Genomic DNA, 15628 nt, shown 5'->3' with positions numbered 1-15628 from the left:
TCCTAGCTTATGACATTGGACAGCACCTATCCTCCCCTCATCCAAAGATTTGGCTTAACCAAGATTAATTTATTTATTTATTTATTTACTCCAAATGCAACCTGACCTTCTCCTGCTGGTCAGCCACGGGACCTGTGCTTTCATCCTCAGAGGGGGGAAATGCTTTTATTTAAAATTGTATCATGAATCTTTTAAAGATGGACCCTGTTGAAAGGCTACTCTGCTGTGCATGGGTAGATAGCACGTTACTGCTGCATTCCGAATCCCCTTGTCTAAATCAAAGCTCTACTGAGCCAGTTTGCTAAAGTGAAGTCAAATTAGAATCGTGGAGGTTGTACCAGAGAGTGATAAATATGGACACAGATAAATTAGATAAATATGCAGCAAAACCAAGTTTTTTCAAATCCCAACAGTCCTAATCTGATAAAGGACAAAAAGTCACAGAACAATTATTGGATTGCTGGCAAGGTTATTAATGTGAAAAATATGAAAAACAATAGAATGGCTGCGGAGAGTATACATACTGGTGGGAGCACACAGATTCACGATTGAGAAAGTTAAGTGAGATCCAGTAAACACTAAGCAAGAATATCCACAATGAAAGGGCCTCTTCTATAAAATGGACCTGACCCAGCCTTTATTCAAACATACATATCTTTCCATTAATAATTACACATATACCAGCTACTATTTATTATATTATTTTAGCACCATTCAATCAGTAAAAACAGGTAGAGGATACCATGCATTATTTATGCTTAACACTTTTCCCTGGTTTGTTACGGCAGTTCTTTACAATAATTTAATCACAAATAATGCTGTAAATATTTCATAAAATGAGGTTGGAAAATATTAATCCACAGCAATGTCAAGCACAAAAAAAAACAGCCAAAAAAAAAAACATGTCGACACTGTGTGTAAAACAGGGTGAAATAAAATGCTTATCTTCCTCAAAAGTAAAAATGATCAGAAGCGCTGAAATTAGCATATCCTTGCAAACACATAATCATCTGCTTGTCATGTCTGTGAATTTGTAAATTGTATATGCTACCTGATCCACACAAACAAAAACCCAGGGAACACAGTGATGAAACACCATTTCAAGACATTCGCACAATAGCAAGCAAGACATACTCCGGTTGGGAAGGCGTTATGAAAAGAAGTTCAAGATTTTAGCAAACGCACAGTACAACCAACATATTCAATAACTGTAGCCGTAACAGACTTGTGAACCTTTTTCTTTCAATAGTATTGACAACTTCACAATCATATTAGGCCCAGAGAGAATTACGCAAAATAACTAAAGTATGCCTTTCAAGAATCAATAGCAGATCTCTATTTTAAACTCCATCTGGTATTGAGCTGAGCATGATCCTTAATGAGGACATTGGCACACTGAATACAGATCTATTTGTAGGTAGCTCAGACACGCATGGCTTTTAGGGAGGATTCATTGTACTATTAACATCAAATGATTCATAGAGTTTATATGTTTATTGTTATGTTGATTTAGATAAGACAATGCACAACTTTTCCGTTATCTACAAATGATTGTTTAAATGGTTGGAATAATATGTAAGTAGGAATGCTGGAAATAAGCATAGTTCTGTTGAAAGACGGGTGTTTCTGTCTCTTGTACAGCATACAAATATCTTGATAATTCAAGTCAAGATGCAGCACCACTTAAATTCTGTAAAACATAATAAAGTCCAAACTCTACACTTCAAAGTGCAGTTAATAGAGATTGTGCTCTGTTTGTCGTACTTTCAGTAAACATACTTGCTATGCAGATGAAAAGCACTACACCCATTTGCTTTTGTGAAACGGTTGTTGCCCACACCACCTAAACTAGATGCCTGGATAAAAAAATGATCTGTGCAAAAATGGCCCATAATCCCACATCAACACGCTCATTAGTAATGCACAGAATCTGTCACTGACTGCTTTCTAACCGTAAAACTAATGCTGCGGTTTTCCCAGTTAAACAAACCCTGTGGAAGGCCGACCCAAATTCTAACTGGAAGAGAGGCTGTACATTCTGAAGGTTCGGAAATAGCCTTGCTATTGTCAGGCAGGTCTTAATTGGCTCACCAGGGATGTGGGCCACAATTGTGCCTCTAAAACAGTCCCACTTAGCGGAGCCGATGATGGAGTCACCATACAGCACTCTCATTAATCTGTGATCTGCGACACAGTGGAGAGGCAGTTTAGGAAAACAATGTCTTAATATCTGGAAAAGCACTGGGGAGATTGTCCGATCCCCCTCTCTCTCCCGAGAGAGTCGATTGTCACGGGGGAGAAATCGCAAACCACACCAAAACCGACGGGAGAGTGAGGCACCAGAGGAAATGAGGCTTGAAATGAACTGCAAACTTTGGAGAAAATTGCAAAAGAGCTGCTGGGGTTGGGGGGGGTGGGGGGGGGGGGGGGGGGGGTGTAGCCGAGGCTGTGATCATTATGAACTTCCTGGGGTCACACTTTTTTCAACTGTTCTTTTCATTTCTCCAGGAATCACTCAGTCGCTAAAAACATTGAGCTATTGATTCATTCTAGATGCACTGATTATACTTCCTTCTGTGTTCCAATGGTGTCGGTACTCAGCCTTTATTTACAACGCAAGATTCCTCTGCTAATGTATCATTATTTCATGCTGGGAGATGCCATAGATGAGGCAACATTTGGCATTCACAGCGCTAATAAGGCTGTAAGTGTTTGAGATAAAATATTGATTTTCTTCATTTATCAAGCAGAAGAGGTTGATATTCATTAGTAGATACCAGAGACAGGCAACTCAGAAACAGCAACCTATAAGAGGCAAACAGGGGGGCAAAGAGAGAAAGCTCGGAGTGAGTAGTTCACCAGCACGTGTGGGATCACTAATGATCTCGCCAGCGGCTGACTGTCGATAACTGAAACAGCAATTCTCCGACTGTTTTTCCCAGCAGACTGCCCACCCGTCAATAAGAAAAATCTAGCAGATAGGTCCCCAGACTAGATAATTACCAGCTGACTCCAAAAAAAACACACACACAACCGTCCGCCCGCCTCCCTAACAATGGATTAATTTTTGTAAGCGCTGACTGAAGACCTGCTCTGTGCCGATTCCTGGTATGGACCGGTGGCAGGGTGAGAGATGTGTACACCATGAGATGGATGCTGCTATTACGTCGTGGCTAGGAAACCGCAAAACAGAAGGTCGCCCGTCTGAGCCCCTCTTGCACACCCCGCATCCATAAACTCATCCACTCAACCAGACACACAAACAAACAAATAAACAATACACAAACAAAACAACAAACAAAACAAAAACACAGATATTCTGACGGGCACCACACATTCCTCAAAACCTCCCACGCTGAGGTTAATGTTATAAATCTCTCTAGGAAAAGTTCTTGGTTCACTGCAACACTGAGTTCATTGGTAGGCTGCATTCCTTGGGGATGTGGGGCGAGGTGACCCCATCCTATTTCCCTTTGACGTTTTTGGGTCTCGACGCCAGGCTGGCATAGTAGGCACACTGCGAGGGGTCGCACTGCCCAGTTGGGCCAGTAGGACCCGGTTGGCCGTGAGGTCCGGGGTTGCCAGGTTCTCCTTGGGATCCTGCTGCTCCAGGAAGCCCATCTTTGCCGTAACCGGGTACGCCAGCAGGACCTGTGTGGGGCATCCAGAGGAGGCAAGGTCTCAGCAAACAGCCATTAATAATTTGAGGTGGCGCACACAAAGCTCTCAAAGCAGGGTCAAAAAAAGGTAAAAGCAAAAGTAAAACTATGTGGCTTACAAAAACTAACATGACGCTATGCATTTATTTGTCAAAATGCGCTGCAGTCTTTCTCATTACACCGTTTTTAACACTGAGTTGTCGTATTGGTCTTAAGGTACCATTTGCTGAGACATTAATGTGGAACAAATCCACAGACTATCTGTGCCTGTTTTGTACAACAATGAATACAGTCAACATTGAATGTATGTATGAGTGTTTTGCAGTCATGCAGTAAATGTATACACTGTCTAAAACTACAATGTTTCTCCAAGGATTGACAAAAAAAGTCTTACCTATGGGACCAGTAGGGCCTTGTTCACCTCTCTGACCAACACCATCCTCTCCTTTCTCACCCCTTCCTCCTCGTTCACCTGGGAGGGGTTATCCCAGACAAATAATACAGTAAGGTTTACGTCAAAGGCCAACTCTTCTCTTCAGTTTTTGGTTAAAGGCCTCTTAAGGCAACACCAAACCCCCAAGGTTCCCTTAGACAATGTGATGGATCAAGTATGTAGGTTAAACATGTATCTCGTGTTTTGACAGAACTAATTGTCTCTTTGTAATTGCATTGTGCATTTGAGCTTGAGGCCCCTGAGCACTTGAAGGGTTGCACTTTACAATGCCGCGATTCTCACACTACATTTACAGTATATGTTATATAAAATAAAATATGCTGCAATTTACATAGGGTACATTAACTTTTCAATTCAATTCAATTCAATTTTATTTATATAGTGCCATAACAATACAATTGTCTCTAGGCGCTTTACAGAGCCCAGAGCCTGAATACATTGAGCTCTGACCTTGAGATCCACCTGAACCTAACCTTGAGATCCACCTTCAGGGTACATCTTGATAGTGTCATGTACTGTGTTAAGCCCATATTAGTAGTGCTTGCGGTTAGTTATGAATATGAGCTATACCTTTAGGGCCCAATGGGCCGCGTGGTCCATCGGATCCCTGCTGGCCTGGCATGCCAGGCTCTCCAGGGCCGCCGGGTCTACCAGGGCTGCCATCTTTGCCCGGGGATCCTGGAGGTCCAGGTCGGCCAGATGTACTCTTCACATGTGTTGGCTGCATCTGGGCCATGTAGTATGCGAACTTGACTGTGGGAGAGCATTAAACATTTAAAACCAAATTTAAGTAAAATACCACAGGATTCCAAAGGGCCCACGAAATGTAAAAGAATGTGATGGGATGGGATTGTCTACGTGCTGGTCTGGGTATGCACAAAGAGTGAAAATGTGAAAAGTGAAGGTGAACTGTTTATTACCAAATGGTAACACAGTAGTGAAAAATGACCAGGATATACCATGAATTTGGAGTCAGGATGAGCTGTGTGCATATGTAAAGACTAAAGGGGCGACAGTGGTTCAGGGATAGAGGAGTCGTTTAGCAACAATAGTGACAAAGTGCCCTTGAGTGTCCCCGATGCGCAGGTTGGCAACTTAGATAGTAGCCTCAGCCATTGGTGTATGTCTAAGGCATTCATGTGTATAGCGCTTTGAATGCTCTATGAGTAGAAAAGCGCTATACAAATGCAGTCCATTTACCTAAGGGATTGAACTCAGTGTATATGAATCCAGCAATCATACCTTCCAGCTGTTTGGCTAGCTCTTCTTGGATGAGCCTTCGCATTGTTTCAATTGATGGTGACTCTCCCTGTGGTGGATGAAGACATTCATATCAACCATGCATCTCCACTGATGTAAAAAAAGATAACTGGGTTCATCACACTTTAATTCATCATTGGTTAATTAAATGTTCAATGATTTTTTTATTAGAATCACCTTGGAGTTAAAATAATCAAGTTTATTTCAGTGCTGGTACATCAGTATGTTTCAATACAGACACAGCAGTGTAATGTGACTGGTTAGCTAACTAGAGAGACCGTGAGTGTTTATTTTGTGTTGAACACCACACTCACCCGAGATCCAGGCTGGCCTGGCTGTCCTGGGTTTCCAGCAGTGCCAGGTGGTCCAGACTCCCCTGGAGGACCTGACATTCCCATCATGCCCGTGTGGCCCTTCCTGCCAGGAGTTCCAGCGGCCCCGGGCATTCCGGGGTCACCGGTGGGGCCTTTGTCTCCCTTGATACCTGAGTCACCCTTGGGTACAGATCAAACAGACACCTAGTTTGAAACTGTTCTGTTTAAACTTTTCATGGGCAGACCTTCAAAATGACCTTCCCGAATATCCATTTAAAGACTACATTCTTCACTTTGATCCAAGATACTATTCTTCTAATCAGATAAGAGAAGGACCCTGTCTAGGCCAGATACCAGCTAATAGTGGCATGAATGTAGCCTTGATCTGGTGATATATCTACCTAAGTAATTACAGAGTCAACTTTCATATGGGTTGATCAAAGACAGATTGTTCTTAACAGTGTCGTCAAATCTGTTAGCATTTTAAAAAAAATTCACGTCTTCCTTACCTTTTCACCCTTAGTTCCACGGTCCCCATGTTTGCCTGGCATTCCCTGTAAAGGACACCGTTTCAAGAGGTATGTTTAATAAGAACTCAACTAAACATTAATCAAATAATTTCTACAATTTTTTTTGTCCTTACCTGTTTTCCCTCTGGACCAATGGGACCAGCAGGACCCTAAACAAACACAAGTAATTGTGTATAGAATGATTGTGATTACAGTACATACAGCAACTTATCCATAGTACAGGCAAACAAATGGAAGAGTTTTCTGTGCTTTTCGTGAATATTTACAGGACTAATTTGGTTTTTGATATGTACTGTATGTAGTGTATGTGAAGGCAACGTCTAACTAAGCACTAAAACTAACAACAAAATTAAATTATTCAAATGTGTATCTTTTGTCTACATTTTCCAGTAGGCGTCAAACACACAGACTTACTGAGGGCCCTTTAGGACCAGGGAATCCTGGCAAACCTGGGTTTCCATTCTCTCCCTTAGTTCCAGCAGTACCCTGAATACACACACAGAGGGGAAAAATAAAACACTGGAAAAAGTAGGATTTTTCCATTTGCTATTCACATGGCTTAAGCTGCGAATGGACAGGCAAATTCATTAAGAGGGATTTGCTCAGATTAATATTTTTCAGAAAGTCCTGTGAACTGTGACATGCTCTGCAAATCTCAACAAGATTGAATGGAGGGGAGAAAAAAGCCATGATTATCTTTTATATTTACAAAGGCTGTATGCATCTTGTGATTTGCTGAGCAAACTGAACACGGCACAGACGGTTAGGCCAGAACTGCCTCCTAGCAGACATTCTGCAAGATAACGTGTTTTCTGGGGTTTTGAATGCATTTACATTTATTCGAATGCAAATATTAACATATAAGATGGTTTCCTATACTAACATGCATTGTCAATTTCATGTGTATAGAATTCGCATGCTGTTTTTTACCATATTTATTTCAACCCATGTTGATATTCTGCATTTCTGCGCGTAAAGGTTGATAAAAATACTGCCATCCAGACACTATTAAATATACTGTATCTTTACATTAGAATGGCACCACATTTCTATAACATCATCGAGAGGAAGCACTTTTATACTGAATATCAGCACTTTCCTAAAAAGTCCTGCAGCGATGTCAAAGCAGTTAACAAGAGAGCAATGAAGTCATCACTTACAGGAGTGCCTGGAGTTCCCGACTTTCCTGATGGTCCTGACTCTCCTGGTGAGCCCTGGGTGGAGATATTTATGTCATTATGATTTCAATTCTGTCCTTGACAAAATAGTTTTGTGTGTGTGTGTGTGTGTGGTGTGTGTGGTTTGTGTGTAGCAGAGGAGGCTCTTTCATTGAGGAAACGGAGGAAGGACCTCCCCAAACTTTTTGAGAATTTATTTTTTTAATTTAACTGATTAAACTCCTTTAAAAATGCAGTTTGATATCAGTATTTAATACTATGCACATCACAATTTGTTTCCCTGAGTTAAAATAACATTAGCACCCACTATCGTAACCAGAAATTATTGCACGGAGCGCCGTCCTCCCTTTTGCCCCTATTGAGATCAATGTATTCGGTCTCTGATACTGGCGGCTCGTGGGGCCCAGGGGAGGAAAGACCTCCCTAGCGTCTGAGTCTGCGCCAACATCGCTTAACCAATAAACAACGGATTTGGCGTTGGAGGGAGGGGATTACACATTAAGAGCGAAAGAAATTACCCGGCTCGACTCTGCTGTAGGATATCGATAGAACTTCAACCTTGGATTGTTGTAGAAATATTGCAAATAAAGAGATGTGCAATGGAGAACGAAGACATTGTACATGTTTTATTGAACAAACCGTTTTCTACATTTAGCTACAGAGAGAAGGTTAGTATAAAAACATTTCCAAAAATTCAAGTCACTAAACCCAGTGGTAAAACCGCTACCGTTAATGCTAACTGGTATGCGAAATACTCATGGCTCACTGGTACAATTACTAACAATCGGCTATACTGCTGGCCCTGTTTGTTCATGGGTAAATCACACACATGGTCTGTAAATGGATTCGCCGACATTAAAAATTTGGACAGGGCAACAAAACGTCATGATAAATGTCAAGACCACGTTGGTGCAGCAATTCAGTTGTCCTTGCTAGGCACCATGCCAATTGATCAGGTCGTGGATGAGGGTGTGCGGTTGCAAATCGCGCACCACAATGCTAAAGTGCGCCAAAATAGGGAGGTTTTGAAGAGACTTATTGATGCAACTGCCTATCTAGGCATGCAAGAATTGTTCTTGTTCAGCTGACATTCTGAATGGAAATTGTTAATGAATGTTTCAGAACGCGATGTGTTTCGTATCTATTCTAATTAGCCTACGTTGTCACTTGGGCATTGGCCTCATATTAGGCTACTTAGTGAATGATTCAGAGCATGATGCATTTTAAATGGCATCACTTTTGGTCTTGTGTCTTAATTTTGCTTAAAACAATTGCAGCTGAAAATAAAATAAGTCAAATAATAACCAATAGCTTCAGTAATTGAGGGGGGAAATAGACCCAATGATAGGCCCAGAATTTTGTATTTAGTTTTTCAAATCAAAAGTAGGCCTGATTTGACTAATTGGCTTTGCATCCTTTCCTTCTGGCCTTGTCTAGTCCAGACATGCTGTCCACCAGCGTTCAAAGTACAATGGTGCCACACTGGTGGCTTTGTATCAATTGTATCCCTGCCTGCTATTTTGTATTGTAGTTCACAAAAACACCCTGAAACAACTTGTATCTCACATACTTATGCCACTAACAGAATAAACAGGCCAATGGCAACCAAGCGCGCAGTCCTTCCTCCCTCACTTTAAAAACCACCAGCCGCCACTGGTGTGTAGTGTGTGTGTGGTGTGTTTGTGTGTGTGTGTGTGTGTGTGTGTGTGTGTGTGTGTGTGTGTGTGTGTGTGTGTGTGTGTGTGGTGTGTGTGTGTGTGGTGTGTGTGTGTGTTTGTGTGTGTGTGTGTGGTGTGTTTGTGTGTGTGTGTGCGCGCAAACATCTCACCCGCTCTCCTCTAGGCCCCATGGTGCCCTCGGATCCTGGAGGTCCAGTGCTGCCCTACAACATGCCCACCAAAAACAATGTCACTTTCTCACACTAATCCCAGTCTCTCATATATTGTATAGCTAATCTCCAGCAGCTCAAATAAAAATGAAAAATTCCCACTGATTTTATCCCAAGACTCACATCTTTTCCAGGTTGGCCTTCCCGTCCTGAGTTACCCGCTTTGCCATCTTCTCCCTGTGAATATATATAATGTTGGCATATGGACATATAATTGATGACTCACTCATTCAACTCTGTCTGGCCTTTCATAGTCGTGTCTTCACATTGAGGACAAATGGTAAACACTATTTGTAACCCCTATTTGTTATATAGAGACAGTCTTGATGAATAACAGTATCATTGCTTTGATGTTATTGGTGACATACACACCTTTCCTCCAGGTGGTCCTGGTTCACCTCTATGGCCCTTGAATCCCTGTTCAGACACATTAAAAAAACACTGCTGAGTAGCTGGATAAAACCACAGAGTAGCTGGATAAAACCACAGTGCTTGACATGTTAAACCCGAACAAGCCTGAGTTTACCCACAATCCACCATGAGGTCACTTACAGGAAGTCCTCTGAGTCCATCCCGGCCCGGCGGCCCCGTCTCGCCTTGTTTACCCTGCAGAGAGCGTCATAATTACAAACAAATAAATAATTCATTCAAAAGAAAGCATCAGTAATGAATCCCAGGCCTCTTGATGGATCCACAGTTTTGTTGCAGGAGGCCCAAGGTTACTCATTTAAACAGATAAATAAATTGAGCTGAGGCAAGAGAAGATGACAGCAACCTCCCGCAGGACATGCTGCCATTAAACATGAAGGCTGCAAATGGCTGGGATAAACATCTACCATGTGATGCGTGTATGCAGCAGCTCTCCCCCCAAAGGAGGATCTTGTACTCACAGACTCGCCAGGTTCCCCTGGTCTGCCATCTTTTCCTATTTTTCCAGCCGCCCCCTTCAAATGACAACACACATATTTTACTATTGACAAGAGCACCATTACAAATTTCAACATGACTGTTAAGTTTACCAGTTGATCTCAAATTAGCTTTACTGGCACAGTGCACACATAGAGGCGCAAAATCTGGATGTGGTTTGGGTAAAGTTTCTGAATGAAAAACATAACAATAACAATAATTACAACAATATGCAAACAGCGAAGGCTCACCATTATTCCTGGAAGACCTGGAGGCCCCTGGATTCCCTTGGATCCTTCTTTACCCTGTCAACAACAAACAGAGACCAGAAGATCACTAACACATATCCATTGATTGATTGATTGATACATTGATTGAGACCAATAATGATAATCATGAGATGGGAGCAACTACAGCGGTGCTAGCACTAGATTTTGCTGAGTCAAATGAATATTTGATCAGAATTGATCTCGCCATCCTTACCTTCTCTCCTGAGGGCCCTGAAGGGCCAATGGGGCCGGGGTTTCCATCAGTACCCTACAAGACAAAGCACACAGGTGTCAGATGACTCATGAGCCCGCCCTTTGAATATAGATGAATCTATTTACATTCAAATGAAGTGGCAACTACAGGAGGCAGGAAAAAGGCAGAAAGGCTTCATAAATCTCTTATCATGTGACAAATACAAAGTCAAAACAGACATAACAAACAAACAAATCTTTCGATAGATATTGAGAACCACAAATAACACATCACATAGTGTGGGACCCATCAAGATAAAACTTTTCTGCTGTTTGTCATTTTAGTGAGAACTGTGAACTCTTCAGAACCATACTGAACAAATGCCATTTATATGTGGTGCCCCAGGTCAGATCAAAACGCCATGGCATATGTCCAAGAGGGAGAAATCAAGCTGGTGTCGATAATATGTGCAGGTGGGACCGGGTGTTTCACACCAGCCAATATTGACTTGATTAATGCTGTTATACCTCAGCTAGTGCAGCATGGCTCCAGTGTGTTTTAAGTCTAATGAGTTTGGCGCTGCAAACGTAGCTTTACTGAAACACTCACCGCTGGGCCTGTCATGCCTGTGGTTCCTGGGTATCCGGGAGGTCCGGCTGGTCCCTGCAAACACAAAGACACATGAGTGTAACCTTCCACATCAGGACCCCGCACTGGCCCCACAGCCATCACCTCACGTGGCTATGAGAGTCAGACGGGCTTCAAAGAGGGGCTGAAAGGATATGTCAACTAGCTTTGATCACCAGTCAACTCTTCAAAGGTTCGCCAAGTGAGGGTTTGAATGGAGTTATTCTGGAACCAGCTTGCTTTTGGTACATTAGTGACATGATTATGATTTTCCAACCAACCCCTTATGATTAGTGACATGATTGTGCTTTTGTAGCTTTTGAATAAAAGGGTCCATGAAATGTAGAAATGCAAATGGTTACATTCACTAAAACTGGGAATGACAGTGGATTGGGGGTTGAGAAACGATGGTGGAGATCCGTCTTACCTTTTCACCTTTGTCTCCAGGTCCGCCAGCAGGGCCTCGGTCACCTTTGCCGCCCTGCAGGTATTAGTGGAGCGCTTTTCAATTTTAATCCACATCAATTATACTGATTTCATTTCAGTTAATGGCCCTCTCCATGATCATTTACAGGTTTTTTTTCTGCCAAAAGCCAAAGATACAATACTTTCAAATTGTAAATGTGGGGCAAAGTACAGATATTTACAGAAATGTATTTAAAAAAAAGTTTCAGATGAAGGTTGATATGGTAGATGGCAACACAAAGACATTAAATAGGGGCACTTTTGAACTCACCTTCGCTCCCTCCTGCCCTGGTGGCCCAGCTGGACCTGTTGGCCCTGGCTGACCCTGCAAACACACACACACACACAATCAGTCTATCAGGCTAACCCAGCTTAGCAGTAGCAGAATCAGCATCAACAGCATCAGCAGCCGTGCCATAAGCAGTGAGTGTAGCGCCCTGGAGAAGGTTGCTTAATGGTGCGCAGACAGCCCGTTACCTCTCTGACGCTCACCGTGTGTCTGTGATGGATGCGCAGACAGCCTGTTACCTCTCTGACGCTCACCGTGTGTGTGTGATGGAAGCGCGGGGGCTCTTCACACTCTCAGGGGGTGTCTCCTAAGCGCCCATCTGTGCCCGGCTTTATGAAAGAGGAACAGGGCCCTCCATCTCTCAACAGCCCTCCATCCCTGTCTCTATCTTTATCTCCGCTCTCTCCTTTCAATCCCTTTTCTCACTCGTCCCAGTTTTCTCACTTTTATGTCCATTGTCCTCTCCATCTCTATCTCTCCTTCATTGTAGGCTCGCTATATCTCAATCTCCGTTGCTATTACTCTAGCTCTTTCTCTTCTTCCTCCTCTTTCAGAATCTCTCCCTATAAATTTCCCTCTCTGCTTCTCCTTCTCTCCACCTCAGTCTTGTGCGCTCGCTCCGAGACAACCTTAAAACCCTCTAGATATATTTTATGGATGCAATCTGTACCAATTTGCCATGCCAAGCAGAGCTTTTAAATATGAGATGTCAGCCTGACAGTTTGGCCTAAGCTGAAGAAATATGAGGAAGTAAGGTGTGTCTCATTTCCTCTTTCTAAGGAAGTCTTGAAGTATGCCTGGGGTGGCAGGTGCATACTTTGACTTTTCACACCAATATTTCACCAAAAGAAAAAAAAACTATTTTTCGCCATATGGCCTTGTGTTGTGGAGTTAACAGCAAATGTGAGTAGAGAACAATTTGTTTGAGTGCTATTGAGTGGTCAGTTTATTTTCCACCTACCTGGTAGCCATCTTGGCCGTTTTTGCCTGGAGGTCCTTGCAGGCCTTTATCGCCTGGTACGCCTGGGATGCCAGAGGGCCCTACAGGGCCAGGCGGGCAGTCAGAGCACATGTCCTGGGCACGCACACAGTAATGAGAGATGGGATTAGTTAATTTGTGTGTGTGTGTGTGTGTGTGTGTGTGTGTGTGTGTGTGTGTGTGTGTGTGTGTGTGTGTGTCCATGTATGTGTGTCCACATAAATTGGAGAGGTGTTTCCTCACCTTTAGGTTCAGGTCAGATAGATCTGCAGCTTTTCCCTGTTGGAGGAAGTTGGAGGGCATCATTAGAGTTCTAAAATTCAACAAGTTGAGCCAAACACTAAGTACAACCTGTATAGGATTCGTGTTAGAATCAGTGATTGCTGTTAATAGTTAATTCATTATTTGTTTATTTTGGTACTTACAGGCTCTCCTGTGGATCCTTTTTCACCTGGTCTTCCGGGTAAACCCTGAGAAACAATGTGACATGGGTTTGTATCCTCTAAACTGTAAGTGGACTGATTGATTTTCTGCTTATATGATATATGAGTCTTATGCAGTTTGTGAATGAGTGTGTGTGTATCAGAGCACTTACATTGTGTCCAGTTTGTGAATGAGTGAGTGTGTGTGTATATCAGAGCACTGACATTGTGTCCAGTTTGTGAATGAGTGAGTGAGTGTGTGTATCAGAGCACTTACATTGTGTCCAGTTTGTGAATGAGTGAGTGTGTGTGTGTGTGTGTGTGTGTGTGTGTGTGTGTGTGTGTGTGTGTGTGTGTGTATATATATCAGAGCACTTACATTGTGTCCAGCGGGACCCTGAGGCCCTGCCACACCAGTTGGCCCTGGATTTCCCTAATAAATCATAAACAGAAATAGCCATTAGCAAAGATGGGCATAATTTAAGTAACACTATCAAATTGTACTGATGTATAATACTGTTGCACATTAACAGTCATGTACGTAACATGCTGGGTAAGAACCAGACAGGATAGTCACCTGACTCCCTCTCTCTCCGGCAGGTCCAGTTTGTCCCTGTGACAGTGAGAAATAGACTTATTGAGATGCAGCTCACATTCATTATGCTGTGAAATTAACCCAAATTAACACTGTGGACCACCCAGCAGGTGTATGGGGTCAATGAGTACAGCAGGAAGTGATCTCCTTCAGTGATCATAGAGTAAGCGAGAAATTAAAATGTAGCATTGTTTACCAATGTGTGTGTGTGTGTGTGTGTGTGTGTGTGTGTGTGTGTGTGTGTGTGTGTGTGTGTGTGTGTGTGTGTGTGTGTGTGTGTGTGTGTGTGTGTGTGTGTTTTGTCTTTCGTACCTCTGGTCCAACTTTGCCCTCTCCTGGTGGTCCTCTGGATCCTGGCAGGCCTTGCATCCCTGGAGACCCAGGCTGGCCCTGCATACACACACACACACACACACACACACACACACACACACAAACAGTCAGAGAACCACAGCAGCACCACTGACTCACAACCTCAGCATAGCCCGCCTAATTCCCCTAAGAGTCTACAGTGCATTTAGCCTGCTGGGAAATGTCTGCCAGCAGCCACAAGAGCAGCAAGCCCCTCCACAGGAGGCCAGATGTTGTGTACTGTCTCACAAACACAGTTTGCTCGTGTTCTGGTGATTCACTTATCTGTCCGTCTGTTTGTTTGTGTGTGTGTTGTGTGCATTTCGCTGAAGTTTCCCATTCCCATTGGGACCGTCGCTCAAACAAAATAACTTGATCACTGGCTCAGATTGAACCGGCCACCAAATAGTATAGATTTGTCAAGCTAGATCTTGTAAAGTCTTTCAATGCTATTACAGGCCCTCCCTGTGACTCTGGGTTCACCTTTGTGAAATTGCTTTATTGACTGCTGTACTGTGGTGGTGACAAGACACGCTGAGAGTTCTGGACCTGCAGATCCTTCCACAAATGAGATATGGGAGTGTACCAGTGGAACTGAATCTCAGTGGATTGTTGTTATTTTTTCCAGCAAGTGTCAGCGAAGGGCAAAAGTTGGTCGATTCTTTCAGATGTACTTTTCTAAAAAAAAAAAAGAGGACCACTTCCAGAGTCACAGTCCAGTCTGCTAGGATTTCTGGACCCTGAGTGGTGTGTGAGTGGAGGCGGAAAAAAGCTCAACTCCATCACTTGCCATTTCACACATTTTTTGTTTTCCATTTTTCTCAAATATTTCTCCATTCTCTCTGCTTATTTGTATCCACAAAGCACAGCTATGGAGGCCTCTGTGTCATGTAGATCACAGAAAGAAAGAAGAAAGAGAGAAGAAAGAGAGAAAGAGAGAAAGAAAGAATAAAGCCACATTACCTTCAACCCTGGAGGTCCTTGTGATCCCTGTGGTCCTGATTCGCCCTGTAATTTTACAGATGAAACGATTACCTTTCATCTTAATTTTACAGAAGAAACTATTACCTTACAGAATCGGAAATCAAGCAGACCCACACATACAAGCTCACTCCAACGCGCATGCCCACATACATACACACACACATACACACACACACACAGGCTATTACTGAGGACTGTTATATGAGGTGTCGTTTCTGAGTTAGCAACACACTGAGGTTTGGCTGGATGTTAACCACAACACCTG

The 15628-nt window shown here is 42.9% G+C and overlaps 1 protein-coding gene across 1 annotated transcript; it reads right to left on the bottom strand.

The window, feature by feature from the left end:
- Window positions 1–2436: 2436 nt before the first annotated feature.
- On the bottom strand, window positions 2437–15523 carry LOC105892105 (collagen alpha-1(XXII) chain). Its single transcript, XM_031586687.2, has 26 exons — window positions 15343–15523; window positions 14341–14418; window positions 14011–14046; window positions 13813–13866; window positions 13437–13481; window positions 13255–13290; window positions 12994–13107; window positions 12015–12068; window positions 11706–11759; window positions 11261–11314; window positions 10673–10726; window positions 10441–10494; window positions 10174–10227; window positions 9836–9889; window positions 9656–9700; window positions 9407–9460; window positions 9224–9277; window positions 7378–7431; window positions 6632–6703; window positions 6331–6366; window positions 6197–6241; window positions 5688–5867; window positions 5356–5422; window positions 4684–4866; window positions 4054–4131; window positions 2437–3651 (listed from the first exon to the last, which is right to left on the bottom strand). The coding sequence occupies exons 2-26, from the start codon at window positions 14395–14397 to the stop codon at window positions 3464–3466; spliced, it is 1776 nt and encodes a 591-aa protein (XP_031442547.1). The 5' UTR covers window positions 14398–14418; window positions 15343–15523; the 3' UTR covers window positions 2437–3463.
- Window positions 15524–15628: the final 105 nt, after the last annotated feature.

This window comes from Clupea harengus, chromosome 19 (assembly GCF_900700415.2).
Source record: "Clupea harengus chromosome 19, Ch_v2.0.2, whole genome shotgun sequence".
NCBI lineage: Eukaryota > Metazoa > Chordata > Actinopteri > Clupeiformes > Clupeidae > Clupea > Clupea harengus.
The sequence above is the reverse complement of the archived record's forward strand: the minus strand, read 5'-3'. Positions and strand labels throughout refer to the sequence as shown.

Coding starts and splice junctions, on each gene's coding strand:
- LOC105892105 (XM_031586687.2), bottom strand. CDS start 14,397: ATGCAAGGCCTGCCAGGATCCAGAGGACCACCAGGAGAGGGCAAAGTT. Junction 10,228..10,440: donor CAGGTCTTCCAGGAATAATG/GTGAGCCTTCGC, acceptor TGTCATTTGAAG/GGGGCGGCTGGAAAAATAGG. Junction 5,868..6,196: donor GTGGAACTAAGGGTGAAAAG/GTAAGGAAGACG, acceptor TCTGTACCCAAG/GGTGACTCAGGTATCAAGGG.